The sequence below is a fragment of the Gadus macrocephalus genome, chromosome 4 (assembly GCF_031168955.1).
Source record: "Gadus macrocephalus chromosome 4, ASM3116895v1".
Taxonomy (NCBI): domain Eukaryota; kingdom Metazoa; phylum Chordata; class Actinopteri; order Gadiformes; family Gadidae; genus Gadus; species Gadus macrocephalus.
The window spans coordinates 3,489,514-3,515,716 of NC_082385.1; the positions used below are offsets into that span (position 1 = coordinate 3,489,514).

The 26,203-nt window shown below is 49.9% G+C and overlaps 2 protein-coding genes and 1 long non-coding RNA gene across 6 annotated transcripts; 2 read left to right on the plus strand and 1 right to left on the minus strand.

The window, feature by feature from the left end:
• Positions 1–140: 140 nt before the first annotated feature.
• rbm17 (RNA binding motif protein 17) lies at positions 141–12,095 on the plus strand. Of its 2 annotated transcripts, none has more exons than XM_060049533.1 (13): positions 141–289; positions 760–908; positions 1,261–1,377; positions 1,627–1,793; positions 2,905–3,020; positions 4,290–4,340; positions 4,933–5,077; positions 6,600–6,751; positions 7,113–7,157; positions 7,510–7,586; positions 7,909–8,007; positions 8,285–8,357; positions 11,679–12,095. In XM_060049533.1, the coding sequence occupies exons 2-13, from the start codon at positions 786–788 to the stop codon at positions 11,780–11,782; spliced, it is 1,269 nt and encodes a 422-aa protein (XP_059905516.1). In that variant the 5' UTR covers positions 141–289; positions 760–785; the 3' UTR covers positions 11,783–12,095. The 2 variants fall into 2 exon arrangements, with proteins under 2 accessions (XP_059905516.1, XP_059905517.1); XM_060049534.1 differs by having other exon boundaries at positions 1,267–1,377.
• A 2,070-nt stretch (positions 12,096–14,165) lies between these two features.
• pfkfb3 (6-phosphofructo-2-kinase/fructose-2,6-biphosphatase 3) lies at positions 14,166–26,026 on the plus strand. Of its 3 annotated transcripts, XM_060049531.1 has the most exons (15): positions 14,167–14,521; positions 16,476–16,601; positions 16,834–16,927; positions 17,229–17,295; positions 17,495–17,569; positions 17,841–17,897; positions 17,989–18,113; positions 18,643–18,850; positions 19,445–19,591; positions 20,422–20,526; positions 20,829–20,958; positions 22,511–22,638; positions 23,013–23,225; positions 23,992–24,014; positions 25,012–26,026. In XM_060049531.1, exons 1-15 carry the CDS (start codon positions 14,440–14,442, stop codon positions 25,016–25,018), a joined length of 1,587 nt encoding a protein of 528 aa, XP_059905514.1. In that variant the 5' UTR covers positions 14,167–14,439; the 3' UTR covers positions 25,019–26,026. The 3 variants fall into 3 exon arrangements, with proteins under 3 accessions (XP_059905515.1, XP_059905514.1, XP_059905513.1); XM_060049530.1 differs by lacking the exon at positions 23,992–24,014 and having other exon boundaries at positions 14,168–14,521; XM_060049532.1 differs by lacking the exons at positions 22,511–22,638; positions 23,013–23,225; positions 23,992–24,014; positions 25,012–26,026 and adding an exon at positions 22,082–22,268 and having other exon boundaries at positions 14,166–14,521; positions 20,829–20,989.
• LOC132455644 (uncharacterized) lies at positions 20,620–22,180 on the minus strand. The gene is made up of 2 exons (XR_009525316.1): positions 22,082–22,180; positions 20,620–20,989 (listed from the first exon to the last, which is right to left on the minus strand). It is a non-coding gene; the product is annotated as an uncharacterized LOC132455644 (long non-coding RNA).
• Positions 26,027–26,203: the final 177 nt, after the last annotated feature.

Consider the following 26,203-nt stretch of genomic DNA (forward strand, 5'->3'; position numbering starts at 1 on the left):
GGGTCGGAACGTACAGTAGGCGGGTCCTTCCTCGGTTACCAACGAATCCGCGTTCGGATACTGACAGGAGCGGCCCGCCTAGTGCGCGATCCAACCGGTGATTGGATGCTCCGGGAGGAGAGGAGCCGCGAACTGTACCTTCCGACCCTGCGATCCTTCCGACGACCCCCTTCCGCTGAGTTCCGGTAAACATCTCCGTGCTACGAGTGTGTCGGTGGAGACACAACACAGTTTGCCACTGGTGCACCATCAATTCTCTTTAACTGACGCCTGAATATTTCTACATCCGGTGCGTACAAATCTTTAACCTTTAAGTGGCCATCCATGTCTCCGTGCGTCCATGCAGCACATGTGGCCGGTGTTGTTGGGGGGGGGGGGGGTGGTCTGCAGCTAACCCGCTAACGCTGGCTGGTTGGAGATCCTCCATAATACAGTGTCAACACACACACACATACATATACTTGCACACACACACACACACACACACACACACACACACACACACACACACACACACACACACACACACACACACACTAATACACTTAAAGTAAACACGCTTGCACTCTGCGAAACCAGCATAATGCTGGGTTGAATGATACCGTCTGGTTGAAATGCATTGCGTCGGACGAGAGGCTGCCATTCAAACCCATTGTCTCAATCCTGTCCCATGCTCTGGTTCTGCTCATGTTGGGGTTTTGATAATGAAGCCGGTTGATGATGGGAGACGATAAAACGCCCGTTCCCTGTGTCCCCCAGCCGGACCGACGCACCACAGCTCAGCCATGTCTCTCTATGACGACCTGGGGGTGGCGGCCAACGATACCAAGACGGAAGGCTGGTCCAAGAACTTCAAGCTCCTTCAGTCCCAGCTGAAGGTGAAGAAAGCGGCGCTGACCCAAGCAAAGGTACGACCCTGTGTCCGATCGTCTTCATCCTTCTATCGTCCAACGTCAACCTTGTGCGATTGATGTTAGCATAGATCTGAGTTGATTAGTACATATTAATTGTGTGTGTGTTTGCGTGTGTCTGTCTGTGTGTGTGTATGTGTTTTTGTATATGTATGCGTGTGTTTGTATATGTATGCGTGGGTGTGGGTTTGTAAATGTGTGCGTGTTTGTTTGTCTGTGTGTGTGTATGTTTGTATATGTGTGTACGTGTGTGTTTGCATACCTTGTTTGTGTGTGTGTGTGTGTGTGTGTGTGTGTGTGTGTGTGTGTGTGTGTGTGTGTGTGTGTGTGTGTGGCTGCGCGTGCACAGACCCAGCGCATGAAGCAGACCACGGTTCTGGCGCCCGTCATTGACCTGAAAAGAGGCGGCCCCGTGGACGACCGGCAGATCGCCGACACACCGCCGCATATCGGCGCCAGCCTCAAGGTAGCTTCGCCCCCCTCCCCCCAGTGCTCAGTGTGTTAGGCCAAACTCGTCTGTCATCGCGCGGCAAACAAATTCTACATGTTGAGTGACACAATTAATCCATCCGTCCTTACAAAAACTCTTCACACCCAACCCTTATCGTCTGCTTCTTCAGTGTTTCACAACCTTTTGGCCTTTGGCCTGTTTTTTTTCTTCCTTCCCGAGTTCTTTATCCGTGTATCAATCGTCGTCTTTCCCCCCCCCCCGCAGGACACAGTGCCGGCGGGCTTCTCCCCTGGCGACGCCCTTGTGCCCCTCGCTGACGAGTATGACCCCATGTTTCCCAACGACTACGAGAAGGTCATCAAGAGGCACCGCGAGGAACGGCAGCGCCAGCGGGAGCTGGAGAGACTGAAGGAGATCGACGAGAGGGACAAGTAGGACCCCGCACGCTGTTCACGTCCTCATTCACGCACTAACACGCACACACAGACACACAAGCATACGCACACACACACAACACACAAAGACGAATGCGCACATGTGCACACACACACCGAGACACAAAGACCCGTGCTCGCACACACACACACACACACACACACACACACACACACACACACACACACACACACACACACACACACACACACACACACACACACACACACACACACACACACACACACACACACACACACACACACACACACACACACACACACACACTAGGGCTGTCACTTTTTCCAAAAATGAAATTCGAACGAATTTCGAATGTCCATAATTAATTCGAATACATTCGAACACACACATCTTTGATAACACATTTGTAAACACAACAAGAGGAAGCTCCGACACACAAGTGCGGCTGTCTTTTACACATTAACAATAACTGCTCGGAGCGCGATATGCGGAGCGCATGTCGTCCATGGCACACACAGCCTATATAAACGAACAATCTGTGAGGCCGACCTCCAACACGGCATGCTGCTCTTTTTATTCCTTACGGAAAGAAAATTACAAGTAGTCTCGCAGCTCTCCGTTACCGTTGCAGCTGCTTGTGTCAGCCGTGCTGTATAAGTCCCCAAACAGGCTGCCCATCGCGCCCAGCGCAGCAGCGGACTTTTCTCCCTGTCGTGTGCGACGATCAGTGTCGGTCTCCGTTTCAGTGAGCTCGTGTGAGAGGCTTTCAGTCACGAGATGTTTCTGTGCAGGGGAAAGGTGGACTAACCGGGAGAAGCGGGGATCCAGGAGGGCCGCTTTATTGAGGAGAAGCCACTCGCCGCTCTCTTCTTTATAGCGCATTTTTACAGTTCGAATGGAGAATTACACTTCGAATTCGAACTTTTCACCCCACCTTCGAACGAATATTCGAACTTCGAATAAAAAGTGACAGCCCTAACACACACACACACACACACACACACACACACACACACACACACACACATGCGGAACAGATATGGAACAGATATGGAATAAGAAAACCAGTTTGCCTTCCTGTGCGAGCGTGTCATGGTGTATGTGCTCGTCGTCTTGTGTTGCCAGGAAGAGGAAGGACCCACGCCAAGAGGGCGTGGCCCCCAGTGGGTTTTCCCGCTTCCCGGCAGCGGAGGGGGACTCCGACGATGAGGACGACTACGAGAAGGAGAGGAGGAAGAGAGGTGGGTGTCCCCAGGGCATGGAACGACAGAGGGGGGGGGGGGGTCTGATTGATTGATTGAGGCCCCGTTCATACGAAGGGAAAACGCAGATATTCCCACGCGGCTTGGCCTCTCATTTACACGAAAACCTTGTGTAAACCTCAATCATTTCTAAAAGCTCCGGCCAAAGTGGAGATTTCTGAGAACGCCGGTTATGTGTTGTCGTGTCCACTGGGAGAAACAGGGTTTTAGGTTCTCAAGCGTCACATTATGCGCCAGAAAATGCGCCCGTGGTCGCATTTTCTACAAACGTCATGTGAGCGCAAACGTCATGTGAGCGCCCGCTGTCACGAACAAAACCTCGCGCCATATAGGGGGATTATTTGTTCATCAACTAGGCGGATGCGAGCGCAGAATGATCGCAAAAAGAAAATTTGTTTGACGGGTTGCCATGGTTATCTCCGTGTGGTTAATTTGCAGCTGCGGTGTAAATTAGCGATGTTGTCAGTTTACTGTTACATTAAACTAATCAGAAAAAGCGGTTATATGCTATAGACCCTATAGTATCTGTGGTATAATGGCTGGGACGAATTTCAAATTTTAAATATGTACACTTTATGTTGAAAGTATGGACGGTCGCGATTCCCATTCAAACAAATGTGATTATTCTTCAAAACAAGAGCCGGTAAATCGTAAAAAATTATTTAAACTGTTGTTTTGAAAGGAACAGGAAGTCGCTCGTGTTGTTCGTTGTTGTTGATTCTGAGGATTCTGATTGGCTTGCATGGCTTTATCCTTCTCCCTACACTTCCGCCCATGAGTTTGGCATAGTTATAATGGCGCTCAACGGCGTATTTATGCAGGTTGATGTAAATGACAACTTTTCTGAAAACGATGTTGTGTGCACAATGTTATTTTTGAAAACGGAGGGCGGGAAATATTAGTTTCTCTAATTACCCTGCTACTGAACCCAACCTCAGATACAGCCGAGCCGCTGGTTAAATACCTGTTATTCTGATCGATGTTGTACAGATGTTATTACCTTAAATGGTTACATTGACGCATGCCTGACCTTGCATCCTTTGCGGGTATCCAACATTTTATTTAAAATTGAACATTAAATGCTTACGCTACGAAAACAACTTCCCCAAGTTGTTTACTTTAGGTAATTACACCATTCCTGGACCAAGATCTGTTTCCAGATCTGTTGTCTCATTCCTAAATTGCTGTGGCCTAGAATCCGCTATAATCCCGCCCCTCTCTCTCCTTCTCCCACTTCCTGTCTCTCAGCAATGGGCGGGGCCGCCATCGCACCTCCTTCTTCGTTGGTGGATAGAGACGGTGAGTACCTTCCTCCGGGGACATGGGCTCTGCTCTGTCTCTGTGGAGTGTGTTGAAAGGCTGTGCAGTGCAGCCTGGCCCCTCAAGAGGCTGCATGGTGTCTGCTATACCGTGGGTAGCCACCAGGGGGCAGAACCTTCAATGTGAACTGCGGGACTCGCATCCTCTTTTTATTTTTTGTGGATATACAAAGGTATAAAGTTTAACTTACAAATGCCTGGTTAAACCCAGGTGGCCCTCCAAATAACACCAGATAGGGGTCTTCTGTCTGACCAGGGCTTAGTAGACTAGACCAAGGCAAGAAGGTTTGCTACTCTACCCTGGTTCATAACAGCGTCTGACCCCTTCTCTGAAAGACAGGAGTCGCTCATTGGTCTTCTATGTAGCGTTGGCTGTACAGGTGTATAACACGTGTGTGTGTGTGTGTGTGTGTGTGTGTGTGTGTGTGTGTGTGTGTGTGTGTGTGTGTGTGTGTGTGTGTGTGTGTGTGTGTGTGTGTGTGTGTGTGTGTGTGTGTGTGTTATTCTCGCTCACTCTCTTCCTCTCTCTCTCTCTTCGTCTCTTTCTCTGCCGCTCTCGTCCTCTCTCTCAGGCTCCGCCCCCTCAGCCTCGTTCTCCTATGAGGATGAGGCCCGCCCCCCCAGGGGGAAGGCTGCCATCCCCCCTCCCATGTACGAGGACTCTGATAGGCCGCGGAGCCCGCCCGGTCCCACCAACTCCTTCCTCGCCAACATGGGGTCAGTGGGGTCACGCACACGCATGCACGCACACACACACACACACACACACGCACACTTACTTAAGAAAGACTCACCCACTCACTCTAAGAAAGTCACACACTTCAGAAAGAAACGCACACACTTAAGAAAGACTCACTCACTCTAAGAAAGTCACACACAGTCACTCTAAGAAAGACACACCTACACACTCACTTAAGAAAGACACACACACACACACTTAAGAAAGACACACACCCACACACTCACTTAAAGAGATACTTCACCGGTGGGAATATGGAGGTTTTATGAATTAAATAATTCAATGTGTTATAAATGTGAAAAAAAAAATTGAAATCGGTTCATCCTAGCCTGAGAAAAGGCAGAAAGAGTGTTTTCATGGTCTCTCTGGCTCAAAGTAAGAAAACCTCCAACTACCACAGTGCATTGCGCTCGCTGCCCCGCCCACCTGTCGGTCTCCCGTCCCCCTCATTCCCCCTCAGTACGCGAGCTCCCGCCCCCTCTCATTCCTTATTGGTTGAAATTTTTTCCACCAAAAGTGTGTTGTAGTCCTCGGCCCTTCTAGCGGGACAAGAGGTTTCTCCCGAAATGACGTCAAACGCGTCATTTGACGTCATTTCGGGAGAAAATTAGATGAGAAAAAATGGGCCAAGGGGAGACTGGTTTAGACTGATATTTATTTATATATTTATTTATATTACAATAGCGATTTTATAATGATAGAACGCCGGTTCTAAATGGGTGAAGTATCCCTTTAAGAAAGACACACACACACACTCACTTAAGAAAGACACACATTTAAGAAAGACAATCAGACACACACACACACTGAGAAAGACGCACAGACACACTAAATGATTATCAATCGGAACAAGGCTTATCAATATTGGAGCTGATAAGAACATATGTCCTCTCACACTCTGTTTTGGACGAGAAACATGACTTGCTTGTCCCTGTCCTCTTCTGTGTGTCTTTGTTTTGGATGCATGATGTATGATTACGTCCTGTGTGTCCGCATAAGAACCTTGTTGTGTGCGAGTGTGTGTGTGTGTGTGTGTGTGTGTGTGTGGGCGCACTGTTCTTGATTCGTGTCTGGATTTGTATTTGTGTGATGGGTCTTTATTGATGACACATCTCTTAATGTGTGTGTGGGCCTGATCTCTTAATTTCTCTGGATGTGTATTTTTGTGTGTGGGCCTGATCTCTCTCTCTGTCTCTGCCTCTCTGTCTGTCTCTCTCTTTCTCTCTGTCTCTGTCTCTCTGTCTCTCTGTCTCTCTCTGTATCTCTGTCTCTGTCTCTGTCTCTGTCTCTGTCTCTGTCTCTCCTCTGTCTCTGTCTCTCTCTCTCTCTCTCTCTCTCTCTCTCTCTCTCTCTCTCTCTCTCTCTCTCTCTCTCTCTCTCTCTCTCTCTCTCTCTCTCTCTCTCTCTCTCTCTCTCTCTCTCTCTCTCTCTCTCTCTCTCTCTCTCTCTCTCTCTCTCTCTCTCTCTCTCTCTCTCTCTCTCTCTCTCTCTCTCTCTCAGGGGTACGGTGGCCCATAAGATCATGCAGAAGTACGGCTTCCGGGAGGGCCAGGGCCTGGGGAAGCACGAGCAGGGCCTGAGCACGGCGCTGTCAGTGGAGAAGACCAGCAAGAGGGGGGGCAAGATCGTCATCGGGGACGCCGCAGAGAAACGTAAACACAGGGGCACACACACACACTAAAAGACACACACACGCACTAAAAGACACACACGCACATACGTACACACACGCGTACACACAGATAAACACACACACACACACACACACACATAAACAAACATGTAAATACACACAAAGGGACACACGCACACGTTAGGAATGCTTAAGGCACGTTTGGTTGATGCAATGAATAGGACATACTTGTCTGTGATTTCTCAGTGATATGGAATTGTGTGTGTGTGTGTGTGTGTGTGTGTGTGTGTGTGTGTGTGTGTGTGTGTGTGTGTGTGTGTGTGTGTGTGTGTGTGTGTGTGTGTGTGTGTGTGTGTGTGTGTGTGTGTGTGTGTACCCAGCGGGGTCCAGCCAGGCAGCGGCGGTCGAGGTCGGAGTTCCTCCAGGTTGGCCTCCCATTTCCTTTTTTTCTTCCTGCCTGCATCACTTCCTGTCCCTCATCACTTCCTGTCCCGCCTCACTCCCTGTCCCAGCTGTATCGTGCCCATTGGTCTGCTCAAAGTTGTGTCTTCCATTCGATGACATGGAGAGTAAGACGACACTTGAGCACGTACCCGGCAATATGAACATGTATGTTCCCCCAAACTCAAAAACAAAGTGAGGCCCCTTGAGACCATGCCGTCAATCAAGGGCCACGACCCACCAATCAGAAGGACCCCTCGCCACTGCGCCGGACGCGACAGTCGTGGTTCAGCACCGGCGCTGACCCCGCCCCCTCTCTGTGTCTTGTCCAATCAGCAGACCCGGGCAAGAAGAGCGACCCCAACCCCCTGACGGAGATCCTGAAGTGTCCGACCAAGGTGGTGATCCTGAGGGTGAGGAAGGGGGGGGCATGGGGGGGGGGGGGGGGGGCGAGTGGTGTGTGTGTGTGTGTGTGTGTGTGTGTGTGTGTGTGTGTGTGTGTGTGTGTAGTAGATGTTCTGTGTGGGATATTCTGTGTGTGTTTGTGTGTCGGTCCGTCTGGGAGATGATCCCTGTGTGTGTGGTGTGTGGTGTGTGTTTGTGTGTGTGTGTGTGTGTGTGTGTGTGTGTGTTTGTCTTGTCCGTGCGGGAGATGATCCCTGTGTGTGTGTGTGTGTGTGTCTGCGGGATGTCTGTGTTGGTTGTGTGCCTGACGTGGGGGTCTTGGGTCACCAGAACATGGTGGGCCGGGGGGAGGTGGACCAAGACCTGGAGGGGGAGACCAAGGAGGAGTGTGAGAAATACGGGAAGGTCATCAAGTGTGTCATCTTTGAGGTGAGTCAGAGACACACACACACATCACCTTGGGTTGCTATTGTGTTAAACGTACTCTTATTACAATGTACTGTCGTTGCTGGTGTGGTCACTGTCGTGTTTGGGTGTTGTATTTTGTTATTACTGTTTAGGATTGTGTTACTTTCATTTGTGTAGTGGTTACTGTTGTTGTGCTCAAGTTGATACTGTAGTCGTTGTTAGTGTGAGTACTGTTGACAATATGGTTGCTTATACGTGTGTGTGTTTGTGTGTGTGTCACCTGTCCGGACGCTCTCAGATTCCCGTGGTAACGGACGACGAGGCAGTCCGGATATTCCTGGAGTTCGAGAGAGTGGAGTCGGCCATCAAAGGTCAGTGGGTACCCTTCCTGTCCTGTTGATGTTGTTTAGCCCTCAAAAAAAAGCATAACGTACATCCTGGCACGTTTTGAGTTGAAATGCATCCGAGGAAGGAACATCGATTTGGATCGAAAAAGCAAACATTGTCCGTGAACAATTTTTTTATATAAATCGGAAAACGCATCAATCAAATGCACTGCATTTATAACGCGCTTTTCTAACCAGTGTTCACGGAGAGCGCTTTACAATACTGCCTAACATTCACCCAGTCACACACATTCACACGCCGACGGCGGTGTCAGCCACGCCAGGCGACAGCCAGCCTGTCGGCCGCAGGCCCCTCGGCACTCCGGGGGCCGGGGATCGAACCAGCGACCTTCCGGTTACGGACCCAACCCCGCTCTGCCTCCTGGGCCACAGGCCGGCCATCAACGAGGCTCTATTATAAATAGAGTAATAATATACTGCCCTGGGGGGGGGGGGGGGGGGGGGGCGGGGGGCATGCTGTGGTGTTTACAGCTCCTGAATCGCCGCGTCACCATAGTTACCAAAACAGCCCGGCCTGTCATTTTGAAGGATTACCGCCGATGACCCGCTTGTTGACCTGCGGGGGCCGCTGGAGTCATGCGGTGTCCGCGCGTCCCGTCTCTCTGCGGGTTCTCAGGAGTTGGCAGCGTGAGGACCGAGGGGGGGCCACCACCTTCTGGGGGCCGGAGCCCGGTTCGCCCCCCTACTGGCCCCCGAGGTTAGCTGTTAGCTCCGAGAGAGAGAGAGAGAGGTCTTTACCCCGAGCTGAAGGCTACGGGGCGCCGGCTGGTGTCGTGGGAGGGCTCGAGCGCTCCACACCCGATGCGAAAGGCACTGGGTTTGATTCCCCGACCCCGACCTGCTCCGGGAGGGCGTCAGTATCCCCCCCCGGGGGAGACGCTAGATAAACGCTGGAGTTAGCTCAATGGCTACGGCGGCGGTCTCTACCGTCTACCGTGTTTCGTCGGCTGACCCCTCTGGATGATGGCTTGTATAACGACGAGTGACGTAGCCGTTGTATAACCGCTCCCCTACCTAATGTGGGCTCCCAGTCTTAACTGGGACGGCCCAGAAACAAGGTGAGGGCGGGTTCCTCCCAGGAGGAGCTGCATCACAGCCTCGACCCAGCTTCTCGCTCTCGCTCTCGCTCTCTCTCTCTCTCTCTCTCTCGCTGCGCTCTAGCTCACTGTTACTCTCCTCCAGAATAACAATGAACCAGCAGAACTCTTGAATGAACGCTGGCGCGAGGCTAAAAGCTAAGATGAAAAGGTAGCACCAGTTGCAGTGGGGAAGCTAAACTAACATCTCTCCTATAGCCACAGGGAAGCTACGCTAATGGCTAACCTTGGACGCTTCTCGTGCCCAATGTAAAATGAGCAAATGTAAGCAGATATATTGGTTGGTGGAAAGATAAATAGATAAAGATAATATTGATCAGCATATGCTACACGTGAACTTCCTATGATGGCGCAATTGGATTGGTTCGCTATCTCTGGGATATTTGGCAGTATCCCGTGATTGAGATCTCAAACTCGTGTAATTGTTTTCATGCGCGTGACGAGCACCGCTCGTCACGCTTGTAAAAACAAATAAACCGCTAATAAAAACTAATAAATCCCGGCAAGGTGTTATCTTGTTTATTTTTGGAGTGTTCACGTGTAGTTTATACTTAAACAATTATTCACCTCAGGCTCCGTGAACAGTGGGGAATTCCCCACTGTTCACTTCCCCCCGGCGAATAATTGTTAAATAGCAGACGCTTTTATACAAAGCAATTCACAGTGAATTAAGGAGGAGGTGGGGCTTATCTTGCTCAAGGAGGCCTCCAGGTTGGGTTGCCTGAATCCGCAGCCCAACCCAGAGGCTTTTTTTTCCCGATAATGACCGGCGTTCTATATATTATCTCTTACATATCTGTTGTTAAAGCACAGCTGTGCTTCGTTGAGCAAAAAAAAAAATAAAAAAATGTTTGATGGTGAATACTTGTGGCGTGGAGTTAAAACGACACACTTTACCCGTTTTGTTGAAAATATCGTTACAATATCATATATTGCCATTCGAACAAAAAACACACACACACACACACACACACACACACACACACACACACACACACACACACACACACACACACACACACACACACACACACACACACACACACACACACACACACACACACACACACACACACACACACACACACACATACATACATTCCTCGTAAGGCTGTGCGACTTCCTCGCATTCCTTGGACTGTATCATCTTATCTTCAAAAGGAAAAAAAAAACAAGCGTGTTTGGGTACTACAAACACACTGTGTTTATGCTACACATTTCAAACCCACACTGGGTCATCCCCAGATAAGGCCGCTACTGTTGCACTCAACGTACTGGGGGGGAAGAACGGTGTGTATTATGGTCTGTGTGTTCCAGAGGTTCTGTGGCGCCTCAGTGTGACCCACTGAGCGCCCAGACCTCTGAGCGTGTCCGACCGGCCTTTTGGTTCCGCGGGCGCCTGATGGCTTCACACCGAATGTTGTTGCCGTCTTTCCCGAGGAGAAGAGCCGGGTTTTGCCCAGGGAATCCCAGTGACGATGGATCTGTTGACCGATGACGGCTGTACACTCTGGCTTTGACAACTCTCAAGTTTAAAACCTCTCTTAATCCAGTCTTCTGTGCCTTTCTGTCCATCTGGACTTTGGCCCAATCCCATTTCTACCCCTTAACCCTTCCCCTTACCCCTCCCCCTTGTTTTGAAGGGGTAAGGGGTAAGGGCAAGGCGTAAAGGGTAGAAATGGGATTGGGCCTTAGGCCTTACCCCTTCAAAACAAGGGGGAGGGGGAAGGGGAAGGGGTAAGGGGTAGAAATGGGATTGGGCCTATGTCTGTCTCTCGCTACCCGTCTCTCTTAACCTCTCCCTATTTCGCCCCCCTCCCCCCATATCTCCCCCTCTCTGTCTACCCTCTCCCTCCGGATCTGTCTCTCTGCCTGTCTCTCCCCAACCCCCCGCCACCCCCATGTCTCACCCTCTCTGCCTGTCTCTCTTTCCCTCCCCATCTCTCCCTCTCTCCCCCATATCTCCCCTCTCCCTTTCCCTCCGTATCTCTCCCTCTCTCCCCCATATCTCACCCTCTATGTACGTCTCTCTCCCTCCTGGTGTGTCTCTCGGACTGGCTCTCTTTACCTCCCCCTATCTCTCCCCCTCTCTGTACTGACTCTCTTTCCCTCCCCCTCCCTCCCTCTCTCCCCCTCTCTGTACTGACTCTCTTTCCCTCCCCCTCCCTCCCTCTCTCCCCCTTCACAGCGGTGGTGGATCTGAACGGCCGGTACTTCGGGGGCCGCGTGGTGAAGGCCTGCTTCTACAACCAGGACAAGTTCAGGGTCCTGAACCTGGGGGAGGTGGTGTGAGGAGACCCCCCCCATGGAGAGAGAGAGAGAGAGAGAGAGAGAGAGAGAGAGAGAGAGAGAGAGAGAGAGAGAGACACACACACACACACACACACACACACACACACACACACACACACACACCAAAACACTGTTCCACAAGTACACAAACCAAAACACTGTCAAACACACACACACACACACACACACACACACACATAGCCCTTTGTAAATATCCAAGATGATCTCTTTTTTTTTTTTTATATGAACTGGCCAGCAGACTGTGTATTAAATGTTACGCCCGTAAAGAAAACGGTTTTGTTTCTGTTCTGTCCGTTCACACACCTCTGCGCACCTTCAGTGGGCTCCTCCCACCTTCATTAGGCTCCTCCCACCTTCATTAGGCTCCTCCCACCTCAACTTGGCTCCGCCCAAGACCCGATCACAGGGCGATGTTATCGATGAAACAAGCCAAGCAGGTGGTGCATTCTGAGCTGTCAGGGGTGTGTGTGTGTGTGCGTGTGTGTTTGGTGTGTGATGGCTTATGTAACGGCTGGTGTAACCGGTCTTCCTTGATTAGTGAATGCAGCACAGGTGTGCAGCGTGTCACCGGTCGCAGTTGAGGCGGCTTCAACCAGCCACACATTGGTTCCAAAAATAGGACAAAATGCCGATGCATCATCTCCGATACTGTGGCTGTTGTTCACACCCACGTGAATTCCTGGGAAGGACTGTTTACTTTTCAAGAGCCCAGCTCCGCTCTCTGCTTCCGCTTTTCCCTTGTATTCTACTGCGCCTCAGCGCACGCAATCACTCCTCTGAAGCGGTTAGATAACTGAACACACACACATTCACACAGCTTCCCTGTAACCTGGCTTTGGGACGTCACAACATGACCTCTGTCCTCGGGATGGTTTCCTCTGGGGTGTTTCCGTCTTAACATAGACCGAGAGGAGGAGAGCGGAGCCTCATTACAGCCTTGCATAAGAGCAGACACACACACACACACGTACAACCACACACCAATACACTCGCACTCGGTTATGCACGCACACACACACACACACACACTCGGTTATGCAAAGGTGTCCCCTGAGCTGGGAGAGCGAATGTCGTCATGGCGACTCCCAGCAGGGAAGAGGTTCTAGTTCAGAGAAGGGGGTGGGGGAGGGGGAGGGGGAGGGGTCAAAGGTCAAGAGGTCAAGAGATAAGATGCTGTGTGTGTTGCCATGTTCATGCGAACAGGTTACCGCCCCAATATATGCTCATCTAATCTCGAACAGAAAGGCGTGTCTGTGTGTAAACTGACTCTAAGCCCATGTTAGTCAGTCTCCGTACAGTACGTGTGTGTGATTGTGTGTCAGTCCAGGAGTGGCTTGCTGACGGAGTAGGATCGGAGACCCCCCCTACCACACACACACACACACACACACACACACACACACACACACACACACACACACACACACACACACACACACACACACACACACACACACACACACACACAGTGTACGCACAGTGTGGGTGACCTCAGGTCTGATCGTATGTCTACCCTGTGCTCAGGTTTTAGCCAGAAGCTGACTTCTGGTTCTGAGGAGCCAACCTAGGCCTCTCTTCGTACAACACGTTCTACCCTTCTCCAGTGGACGGGACGAAACCCCCCCCCCCCCCATCCCCCACACACACTCCTCACTTACACACACACACACACACACACACACACACACACACACACACACACACACACTTTGATAGTTGGTCCACATCTCAAATATCCCTTTGGAATTAAACACGTAGCGTTGCGCAAGAGCTAAATCATGTTTTTAACACTAACAATGACAAATTGAACACCTTGCACTACTGCTGGCTTATTCTGAAATCGGTTCATATTTTTATCATATTATCCAGTCAAAGCTGAGCATTTAGATTTTTTTACTTTTTATAGATTTTTTTAACCCGGGGCAGCACTGTGGGCTGGGCTTGTGCTACCGTTGACTTGATGTTGACGTGCGCCGGCGCTCGTTCGGTGCCGACTGGTGACGGCCCGGTTAGATGCCCGGTGACTCAATGCGTCCATCTGCGGTCAACTTAATCCCAACCGCTTTACATTATCCATACCGCGCTTCAGTGTCAATAAACCTATAACCCCAATAAATAATCAATAGTATAACTGAAACTAATGCGTGTTTATAACTTAATAACGTACACGGTTCCTCATCCATATTTAAATAAGTGGGTGCAGTGGCGTCGGTCTCACCCAAGGGGGGCGCCTAGTGCGCGCCTGGGGGGTGGCGCGCATGTGCATACTGCCATCCTTACCCAGCCACGAGGGGGCGGGGCCACCGGTGTCACGCTTTTCCCACAGACACACGCTATGAGCCGGCGAGTTAAATAGAGAATCTGGGACAGGACCCGGGTAGATTACCTTCACGGCTCAGCCCGGACGCTGTTGACAACACCGACAAGCCTGAACTCAAACGCAACCGTTAGTGTATCTTTGAACAAACTATTTCACAATTTGAACCCGGTTCTTTTCAACCGGGCGGTCATTAGGAAAATCACACCGCCGCTTTTGAAAGAGGGCCGTCGCACCGGGAAGCGCCCCGTTACGCGTTCATTACGCGTTCATCCATCGCCGGTCCGACCGACCGTTCCTCCTCCCCACCATCGGAGGAATGCCCAGAGAGCTGACCCAGAACAGGATCCAGAAGATCTGGATTTCCTCCAAAGATGACAAGTCTCCCTCGCGGAGGAGAGGTATGGTACCCGAGTGACTGGAACCGCTCACGTGTCTGGTCAGGGACCGGGCTCATCTGCCCGGTCCCTAACCGATCCCCGGAACCTTGTACCTGGAACCCGACCCCCGGTACCCGGAACCCGCTAGCCCAGAACGAATGTCACCGGGTTGACGAGTTAGCCTCTGCTCCAGATAACGTAATGCGTCTAGACTGGTTATCATACTTGTTATCAGATCGATATGAGTCATATTAATTACCACGAGATAATAATATCCGTGCTGCCGGTTGATGTGGTGGTGGTGGTCCACATCCGGTGGTCCTCCCTCGCGGCACGGAGGTCTAGGCTTTCATGAAAGACGCAGAGGATCCGAAGTGCGTGACCAGGGAGGATATGGTTACCATGGCAACCGGCTGCAGCCCACATCGGGTTTGGGTAGCGCGGGCTTTTGCGAGGGGGGGGGGGGGGTCTCGGCAAGTGCACGGACCCCCCACGGAGATGCGACGGGGGGGGTTATGTGTAAGTGAGCGCATCGCTCTGAGATTGGAGCGTCTATATGGCGCGAGGCGGACACTGGTTGGTTTGCTGTCCCTGCTAGCCAATGGGAAACGACGCGGTGCTCATTGATGCTGTGTGTGTGTGTGTGTGTGTGTGTGGGGGGGGGGTATGGTTATGGTTATGGCAGGTCGAAACACGGCTGTGTTGACTTCTGTCCGCTGTAGACAATGCTTGGAAGTTTGTAAGCTCCGTGAGGTCTGATGGACAATTTGACTAATTTAGTCACAGTCGGCCGTATTGCTAACGTCGTTGAAACGCGCTTCTACGAGGCAGTCGCTGCAAAACAGATCCTGTGTCTCCCTAACTGAGACCGAGCGGTGTGTGTGTGTCCGTCATTAAGATCTGTTGACCTCCTCCTCCTCCTCCTCCTCCTCCTCCTCCTCCTCCTCCTCCTCCTCCTCCTCCAGCACACATGACATAATGAGATCACCTTAGAAGTAAAACCAACATAGAAGTTTGTTTGTGTGTGTGTGTATTTTTGTGTGCGTGACCGAACAGTTAGAGACGGATCATGTCGTAGAATAAGATTGTGATTCAGAAAATAACGTGAAGAGGATGAAGAGCTGTAGGGCGGGAAGGTTAAATACATTAGCCCAGCAAATGTTCCCGCCTAAATTGCTTTATCCGTTTTTCGTTTGGATGCCAAGGGTGTGTGTGTGTGTGTGTGTGTGTGTGTGTGTATGAGAGAGGGTAATTAAGGTTGTTAAAACATCAGCATGAGTTACTGCGTGCATGAAGGAGGTGTCGTTGCTGTTGTGTGAGCCGACCGAGACTGAGTGACATCTCAGTTTGACGTCTTACTTAATGATATTTATAACAAACTGTGTACAGGCTGATTCCAGACGTTATTCTTCTCATTATACAAAGGTATAATGAGAAGAAGGTAGCACCAATACAACTTTGAAGTTGATATCTCATATCATAATCAGCCCATTTCGTTTAAGAAGATAAACCCAACAGGGTTCAACTTAAATTTATGCACCGAGTCATTCAGCCGCAACCAGCCCGACCCTGTCTCACCCAGCATCACCCTGCTCCGCAGCCAATCACAGGCAGCGCTGAGCTGCTCATTTGCATGTTGTGTTTGTCATTTGAATATATGAATGGTTGAGTGATGGAACATGACATGCCTGGAGGCCTGTTGGTGCCAGCCTGCAGGGGCAGGCCACCGACCTGACAGGTGGAACTAACGTCGTGCACACTCCCGTGCACACACTTACGTGCACAATCCCTCGAGCAGGAGAGTGGCTGTCACGGTGCGCCTAACCAGAGAGTCAGAGGTCAGCCGGTTCTGCAGAACTGAATTAGAGGGTTTTAGGATCAGAGCTGTTCGGCTTCTGAGGCGTGTTGACACTCATCTCTCTCTCTCTCTCTCTCTCTCTCTCTCTCTCTCTCTCTCTCTCTCTCTCTCTCTCAGGGGCGGGGCCTCATCTGGCCAACCCCCCCACGGTCATCGTCATGGTGGGCTTGCCTGCCCGAGGAAAGACCTACATGTCCAAGAAACTCACCCGCTACCTGAACTGGATCGGCCTGCCCACCAAAGGTACACACACGCACACATGCACACACACACACACACACACACACACACACACACACACACACACACACACACACACACACACACACACACACACACACACACACACACACACACACACACACACACACACACATGCACACAGACACATACAGACCTCTTTGATTTTTTATTTATTTCTCCAAACGCTTATTAAAGATGTGTGTTGGCGTGTGCGTGTGTTTGTGTCGTAAAGTCTTCAACGTGGGCGAGTACCGCAGGGAAGCCGTGAACTACAGCTCCTATGACTTCTTCAAGTCCGACAACGAGAATGCTGTGAAAATACGACAGTGAGCAACACACACACACACACACACACACACACACACACAGCCACATGTACACACCCACACACACACACACACACACACACACACACACACACACACACACAACCACATGTACACACACACACACACACACACACACACACACACACACACACACACACACACACACACACACACACACACACACACACACACACACACACACACACACACACACACACACACACACGGCCGCACACGGCCACTATGATACGGTGGTGCTTCAGTGGTTGACCCAGAGGTCTCTCTTGTGTCTCTGCAGTCAGTGTGCCTTAGCAGCTCTCAGGGACGTCAAGTCGTACCTCACCGACGAGGGGGGAGAAGTGGCGGTGAGTTTCCCATCATGCATCTCTTCAGTTTCCCATCATGCATCTCTTCGCCAGACACACCTTTCACAGAGTTGTTAATTTTCCAAAACCACACGGATGTTAACTTTTCCCACGGGGGTTAATGGAAATACATGACTAACCGTTTATGTTATAAATAGCTCTTGGTTATTTATTAATTGTAGGGGATTTGTTTTTCCAGGTCTTTGATGCCACCAACACCACCCGCGACCGAAGGGACATGATCCTGGACTTTGGCGGCGTCAACGGCTTCAAGGTAGGGCGATGACGGGTCACTCTGTTACCATGACGATGGTAAATGGTCTGGCTTTTCTGATCAATACCGCCTCACATTCACCCGCTCATGCACACATTCACACAGCGACGGCGGAGTCAGCCACGCAAGGCTCGTCTGGAGCAGTCAGGGTGAGGCGTCTCGCTCAGGGACACCTCGACACTCAAACCCGCTCTAACTCCTGAGCCACATGCCGACAACCTCTCTACGCACTCCCCCACTGAGCTGCTCTCCGTCTTTGTTTCTGTTTCAGATCTTCTTCATAGAGTCGGTGTGTGACGACCCCAACGTCATCGCTTCCAACATCATGGTGAGGACTTGTTTATTCAAGCAGTTTCGGTGTCTGTGGTGACGCTTTTGCCGATGCTGGTGTTCTGACGTTGGACTTCCTGTCTGGGCAGGAAGTGAAGGTGTCCTGTCCGGACTACCAGGACTGCAACAAGAACGACGCCATGTTGGACTTCCAGAAGAGGATAGAGTGCTACAAGGCCGCCTACCAGCCACTGGACCCAGACCGCTACGACCGGTAAGCCTCAGAGTCTCTCCCTAGCTACCTTACTCTCTCTCACTCTTTTACTCTCTCTCTATCTCGCTTTCTCACTCTTTTTATGTGTCTGTCATTCATTCTCTCTCTCTCTACACAGTGGGCTCCACACTAGGATTGTTAAATCACTTAATAACCGTGGTTATTAATTAACATTAATCAGCAGATATTAAGTGACATTCTTGCTTAGCAATTTTCCTAATAACTCCTATTTATTGCTGTAAACATACTCATTCATCCACCCTTTTCCTCCTCCCCCACCTCTTGCACCTCCATCCCCCTTCTCCTCCTCCTCCTCCCCCCCCACCTCCTCCTCCCCCTTCTCCTCCCCCCACCTCCTCCTCCTCCCCCTTCTCCTCCTCCTCCTTCCCCTCCTCCTCCCCCTTCTCCTCCTCCCCCTTCTCCTCCCCCCCCACCATCTCCTCCTCCCCCTTCTCCTCCCCCCTCCCCCACCTCCTCCCCCCCCACCACCTCCCCTCCTCCTCCTCCCCCCCTCCCTCCCCCCCCTCAGGGAGCTCTCCTTCATCCAGGTGATCGACGTGGGGCGGCGGTTCCTGGTGAACCGCGTGCGGGACCACATCCAGTCCAAGATTGTGTACTACCTGATGAACATCCACGTGCAGCCGCGCGCCATCTACCTCTGCCGCCACGGCGAGAGCCTGGGCAACCTGCAGGGCCGGCTGGGCGGGGACACGGGGCTGTCGCCGCGCGGGAGGAAGGTGGGCACGCACGCACGCGCGCACACACACACACACACGCAGAAGCACACACACGCACACACACACACACGCACACACTCAGACACACACGCACAGACACGCACACATGCACACACACTAAAACATGATTCACTGTAGCCCAACCTCAATTGCGGAGTTTACTTTAACTTCGTCGTGGTTACATTTCTACGACTGATTTATGGAAGTTTATAGTTTATAGAAGCTGTATTTTTTTTATATATTAACTTTTTATCCGTAGCAAAACACAAATGATTAATGTGTGTGTGTGTGTGTGTGTGTGTTCGCGTGCGTGCGTGTGTGTGTGTGTGTTCGCGTGCGTGCGTGTGTGTGTGTGTGCGTGCGTCTGTGTTTGTGTGTGTGTGTGCGTGTGTGTGTGTTCGCGTAAGTGTGTGTGTGTGTTCGCGTAAGTGTGTGTGTGTTCGCGTGCGTGTGTGTGTGTGTGTGTGTGTGTGTGTGTGTGTGTGTGTGTGTGTGTGTGTGTGTGTGTGTGTGTGTGTGTGTGTGTGTGTGTGTGTGTGTGTGTGTGTGTGTGTGTGTGTGTGTGTGTGTGCGTGCGTGCGTGCGTGTGTGTAGTTTGCGACGGCGCTGGCCGGCTTCGTGGAGCAGCAGAAGCCCCGGAACCTGAAGGTGTGGAGCAGCCAGCTCTGCCGGAGCATCCAGACGGCCGAGGACCTGGGGACGCCCTACGAGCAGTGGAAGGCCCTCAACGACATTGACGCCGTGAGTCCTCACTCACTCATATTCACTCACTCATTCATACACTCACTCATACACCTGGGGACGCCCTACCAGCAGTGGAAGGCCCTCAACGAGATTGACGCTGTGAGACCTCACTCACTCATATTCACTCACTCACTCACTCATTCACGTACACTCGCTCACTCACTCGTATACTCACTCACTTACTCACTCACTCACTCATATTCACTCACTCACTCATTCATGTACACTCGCTCACTCACTCACTTACTCACTCACTTACTCAGATACACTCACTCATTCATATACGCTCACTCATTCACACACACACACACACACACACACACACACACACACACACACACACACACACACACACACACTCACACTCACACTCACACTCACACTCTTCATTTAATCGGGACTACTTACTCACTTACTCACTCACTCACTGAGATACACTCACTCACTCATTCATATACACTCGCTCACTCACTCGTATACTCACTCACTCACTCACTTACTCACTCACTCACTCAGATACACTCACTCATTCATATATACACTCACTCATTCACACACACACACACACACACACACACACACACACACACACACACACACACACACTCACACTCTTCATTTAATCGGGACTATGGAAGTGTGTATATATTTAGACAGAGAACTGCAGTGTGTAGCCCTACATTGTGAGTAACAAGGAGTCTAATTATTGTGTGTGTGTGTGTGTGTGTGTGTGTGTGTGTGTGTGTGTGTGTGTGTGTGTGTGTGTGTGTGTGTGTGTGTGTGTGTGTGTGTGTGTGTGTGTGTGTGTGTGTGTGTTCTCTACTAAGGGTTTGTGTGAAGACCTGACGTACGACGAGATGAAGGAGAGGTTTCCGGAAGAGTTCGCTCTGCGAGATGAGGACAAGTACTATTACCGCTACCCATCTGGAGAGGTACACACACACACACACACACACACACACACACACACACACACACACACACACACACACACACACACACACACACACACACACACACACACACACACACACACACACACACACACAAATGCCGGAATGTTATTTAGATACACAATATCGTTTTATCTAAACATGAAACTGAAATCAAAACACCATATCAGTAATGATGCAATATCTTCTTAAGATATGGCAAGACCTTTTTCGAATAACACATCTAAAAGCACAGCCAGAATAACATGCCTGTGTGTGCGCGTGCGTGTGTGCGCGTGTAGTCGTACCAGGACCTGGTTCAGCGCGTGGAGCCGGTGATCATGGAGATGGAGCGACAGGAGAACGTTCTGGTCATCTGCCACCAGGCCGTCATGCGCTGCCTGCTGGCCTACTTCCTGGACAAGAGCGCCGGTGGGTGCGCACTACAACTCCCAGCAGCCACCTGGGGCCGTCACCGGTCCAGGGAACGTCTGCCACACACTAGCTGTGTTCGAAATCGTTCCCTATACACTCGTTCCCTATTCCCTATATAGTGTACATGATATAGTGCACTATATAGGGAATAGGGAACGAGAATTCGGACACTACGCTGAACATTTCTAAACGTCATTTGCGTCAGTAAATGCGCCGGGTATTTGTGCGACGCAGACAGATGCGCCCACATCATGTAAACAAACCAGGCACTCACGAGGAAAGCTGGAGGTTGTATTGATGTTGAATGTTACAATTCCTTGTTCAAGTATTTTTTTTATTAATTTTGAATGTTAAATATTCTATGTTAAAGGCACCCAGTGCAACTTTATGTAAACATTCAATGAAAAATAAACATTCAATTTCTAGTCTTTTTTACACGTAGTAAGTTTCAATAACTCCATACCATTACATATCGACATTCAAGGAGCAAAGATGAGACGTCGTTGTGTGGTGAGAACTGATAGAAAATCGTAAACAACAACAATCGCCGGTGGGGAGAAGCCATTTTTCCATTGACTGGAAGCCTGCTTTATTTATTGTAGGTTACAAAAAATAAAGAAAATGGCGGCATTGTTGTTGTTATCGATTTTGTATCAGTTCTCACCACACAACGACGTCTCATCTTTGCTGCTTAAATGTCGGTATGTAATGGTATGGAGTTATTGAAACTTACTACGTGTAAAAAAGACTAGAAATTGAATGTTTATTTTTAAGCCTCGAAAGTTGCACTGGGTGCCTTTAAATCCCAAATAAATTGTTGACATTTCTAAACGAAAGCCAGAGACTCCATCATTAAATGTATTCGTTTTCGCGGTTATTCAGCTTCTTCTTCTCCTCCGGAAAAACACGACCGCATTGCATTGTGGTATACGGGAGTAACATGTAGGGAACATCGTATGTACCCTATTTTAAGTCCACTATATAGTGCCCTATATAGTGGACCACTGAGAATTCGAACACCCTACAAAATGGCTTGCACCCTATTTAGTGCACTACATCCATGATAGGGAACGATTTCGAACACAGCTACTGTGTGATCACTACAACTCCCAGCAGCCACCTGGGGCCGTCACCGGTCCTGGGAATATCTGACCTCCCTGTGCGATGTTTGTTGCCACTGCGTGATGCGTAGTGCTTCCTGTTTCATGCCCCCCCTCCCCTCTCCTCCACCTCTCATAGGTGGATGCGGTCGGCTTAGCTCAGGAGGTAGAGCGGGTTGCCTTGTAACCTGAAGGTCGCTAGTTCGATCCCCGGCTCCTCCTGTCACGAGTGTCGAGGTGTCCCTGAGCGAGGCGCCTCACCCTGACTGCTCCTGACGAGCTGGCTGTCGCCCTGCGTGGCTGACTCCGCCGTCGGTGTGTGAATGTGTGCCTGAACGGGTGAATGTGAGGCAGCGTTCAAAAGCGCTTCGAGTGGCCACTGGTTAGAAAAGCGCTGGATAAATGCAGTCCGTTTACCATTTACATCTCCCCCCCCCCCCCCCCCACAGAGGAGATGCCCTACCTGAAGTGTCCGCTCCACACGGTGCTGAAGCTGACGCCGGTCGCCTACGGCTGCAAGGTGGAGTCCATCTTCCTCAACGTGGAGGCGGTGAACACCCACCGCGACAGACCCGAGGTAGGCAGCCAATCAGCAAACAGACGCCCGTTTTAGGGGCTTCCTCCCTCATAGGAAGTCGATGCTGTTCACTTTACTTTTGTGCGACTTGCTTTGAATCCTTTTCAAATGTTTGACTCCGTTTTTTGTTTGCACTTCGGTTTTGTGTCTTTGTAATATCTAATATCTTAATGGCGCTGTATAAATAAAATGGGTTATTTTAAGTATTATGATTAATGTTTACCGAGAGGATTACCGAGCGCAGCGAGTGTTTAGTCTGTCTTTCTTTTTTGTTAAACTTTTCTCTCTCTCTCTCTCTCTCTCTCTCTCTCTCTCTCTCTCTCTCTCTCTCTCTCTCTCTCTCTCTCTCTCTTACCCCCCCCCCCCCACCCCAGGAGGTGAGGAGGGGTCCCGGGACCCTCATCCGGAGGAACAGTGTGACGCCCCTCACCAGCCCCGAGTCCAACATCAACATCAAGAAGCCGCGTATTGAGGACCTAGAGGAGAACCCCATGGGGGCTTTGAGCCACCCATCCTCCTCTTCCTCTTCCTCTTCCTCGCTCGGCCACTGCAGCCCCGCCCACCTCCCCCTCACCCTGGCAGGACAGGTGGGTCCCAAACACAAACATGCACATAGACACACACACACACACACACACACGCACACACACACACACACACACACACACACACACACACACACACACACACACACACACACACACACACACACACACACACACACACACACACACACACACACACACACACACACACACGTGTGTGCACGGCTGAAGGTGCTGTGCACATACATACACACGCGCGTGCTCATCCACACACACACTCATAGCAACACAGAGAAAGACGCACACACACTCATAGAAACAGACACACACACACACCTATATGCACACACGTATGCATGAACACATGAAGTCCTGACATGATTTGCTTAACAAATACAATTCTCGAAGTGGTGACGGTTTAGAAATAACATTGTTCACAGTTTGTCTTCAAACGCTGATAAACACGTCAACTTTTAAGAATGGGGAAACTGTTTGGTAATCATGCACCTGTTATTTAACATTAAAACCCTTCTCCTAATCAAAAGGAACATTTCCTCATTCTTCATGTCAACAATCGACTTGTGCAAAGAGATTTAGTTTCCCTCTTAAACAACAGATGTTCCCCTTTCAAGCAGAAAGCCTTTTTTCTGGCCTTCATGTGAGCTGTCCTCTGATTGGGCACGGTACCGGCTGTCCCCACTTCCTGTTTAAGCTCTTTTTATTATCTTTCTTCCTCCTCTCTTTCCTCTCCCTCCTGCTCCTTCCTCGCTGCCTCCCGCCTCCTCTCCTGCTCCTCTCCTCCCCACAGCAGTGGCGTGGCAAAGTCTGCCTGTAAGTACCCACCGAGCACATGTCACTCAGACGGTGGCCACGGATGGCCAAACTTAAAATGTAAAACTGATAGCACAGCCGAGAGGCATACGCTTAATAATACACACACACACACACACACACACACACACACACACACACACACACACACACACACACACACACACACACACACACACACACACACACACACACACACACACACACACGCGGCAACAAAGACATGCTTGTTCCCTTCAGTAGTACCGACAAACCCCCTAACTCTCATCACATGCTGTGTCTGCGACATCACTTCCTGCCTTACTCTTCTCCGCAAGGCCAGCTTGGGAACCGGCAGGCTCACGCAGAGTTCACTAGAGTTTAGCAATTTGCATGTTGCCATGGCACCCACTGAGACTCTACACACACACACATACACACAGGACGGACCACCCCCAGCTTTGTGGCGGTGATGTCACCGTCAGTCCCGGGCAGACGTCGCACTCCCACTACCTCGCTACTCGAGGAAGGAGAGTGATCATAACAAACCTCCCAGTCTCCTCCCACGACTGCGGTGATTTTGCTCCTGGTTAGAGTTAACTACACCATAACTAACTTCAGGGCAGTTTGTCGGTTCATCCGCGACTTAGAAGTTGTTGATTCAAATCCCTGTGTGTGTCCTGTGGTTATTTGTCATGGCTTGTTTATGTGTTTGGTTGTGTGTGGTTGTGTGTGTGTGTGTGTGTGTGTGTGTGTGTGTGTGTGTGTGTGAGGTATTGAACCGCATGAACCCATAGTTGGCTAGAAGAAAGGTCTGATGTAACTGGATTTCAGGCCGGGCAACAACTAAGTGGTTTTTAGGTCCCAAGAATGAGGAAGGGGAACTGCATAACTCTATTTGTATTCCTCGTTTCAAATGCTGGCCTGCTACCCCACGCTTGCCCTTATCATAACCTTCTCGTGATCATTATTGATTGATTATTTTGTCATTGATTATATATTGTTTTGGTCTTTTCAGAACCTGAAGAGGAAATCCACAGACTGTCACGAAGCTCTGCAGCAGTACCAATGAGAACTCTCTGTCGTGTCACATGACCCCGAGGATCCAGGAAGTGGATCTTGGACGAAGACTCAGACATGGAGGTTTATTTGACGGGTTTGGGGGACGAGTTTAAATTTAAACAGATGTATTCTCTACGCATAATATATGGATCCTGTTCCAGAAGGATCCGTCTTTAGCAAGCGTTCTTCAGAGAGCCGGGCGGTTTCTGATGTTATTCTGATAAATTTGTGATTTATCCGAATATTAGAATCCGAATATATTTCTGATGAATATTGCATAACATGCTGTAGAAGTGAGGAGTTTAATTGGTGGATTCCCATCCTATGGGAGGTCTGCTCGTTTGCTCCTCCCATTAACGGTGTTTTAGTTTAAAACAGAGCTGCTTGCATGTCTTTGCAAGTGCTTTCTCCAGAGATCTTGGTCATACCCATTTTTGTGTCTTCTAATGATGGTTACTGTCAGAATCACTCTCTTTAGCTGCTCATTTGCTACAGAATCAACGATTAATTTGCACAGCGTTGGGGATTGTCTGTTTGTGTGTTTTTTTTATACTTGCCAATTTGTCATTTACGTTTTGAGTGTGTGCGTGTGGGAGGCACACGCAGATTTGTGTGGAACCTTGTAAAGTTTTTGTCCTTAGAGTGCCTATTATTAATATTATTATTATTATTATTATTATACTACTTGTATTTATGTTATTATTATTATCATCTGGTTGTTCATGCGAACAAATACATGCTGTTAATCTTTTCTACGAGTTAACTGGATCATTTCAATACATTTCTTTAGTCGGTTTGAACGCGTAAAACGCGATCCAAAACCACAACTTGGACATAGAATACTTTTTATCACTTTGTTTTTTCATACTGTTTATTTTTTCCCCGCGACGCACAACAAATGTAAAACTTTCTATTTTTGTTACGACAATATGTTTTCTTAAGCACTTATTGTTTGTAAAAAAAAAGAAGAATGAAGGGCAATGAAGTTATGACTGATGAAAGGTTTGCAGTTTACTGGGATATGAATCGTGATTCACTTATTTAATAATCACGTGCATGTATGTGTGTTTGTGTGTGTGTGGGGGGGGGGGGGGTTTGTGTGTGTGTGTGTGTGTGTGCGTGTATGTGTGTATGTGTGTATGTGTGCG

Bases quoted from the DNA above. Each gene is read 5' to 3' on its own strand.
- rbm17 (XM_060049533.1), top strand. From the start codon at position 786: ATGTCTCTCTATGACGACCTGGGGGTGGCGGCCAACGATACCAAGACG. The intron at 909-1,260 runs GTACGACCCTGT...GCGCGTGCACAG, and splicing joins CGGCGCTGACCCAAGCAAAG to ACCCAGCGCATGAAGCAGAC. The intron at 7,158-7,509 runs GTTGGCCTCCCA...TTGTCCAATCAG, and splicing joins CGAGGTCGGAGTTCCTCCAG to CAGACCCGGGCAAGAAGAGC.
- pfkfb3 (XM_060049530.1), top strand. From the start codon at position 14,440: ATGCCCAGAGAGCTGACCCAGAACAGGATCCAGAAGATCTGGATTTCC. The intron at 18,851-19,444 runs GTGGGCACGCAC...GCGTGTGTGTAG, and splicing joins TGTCGCCGCGCGGGAGGAAG to TTTGCGACGGCGCTGGCCGG. The intron at 22,639-23,012 runs GTAGGCAGCCAA...CCCCCACCCCAG, and splicing joins CCCACCGCGACAGACCCGAG to GAGGTGAGGAGGGGTCCCGG.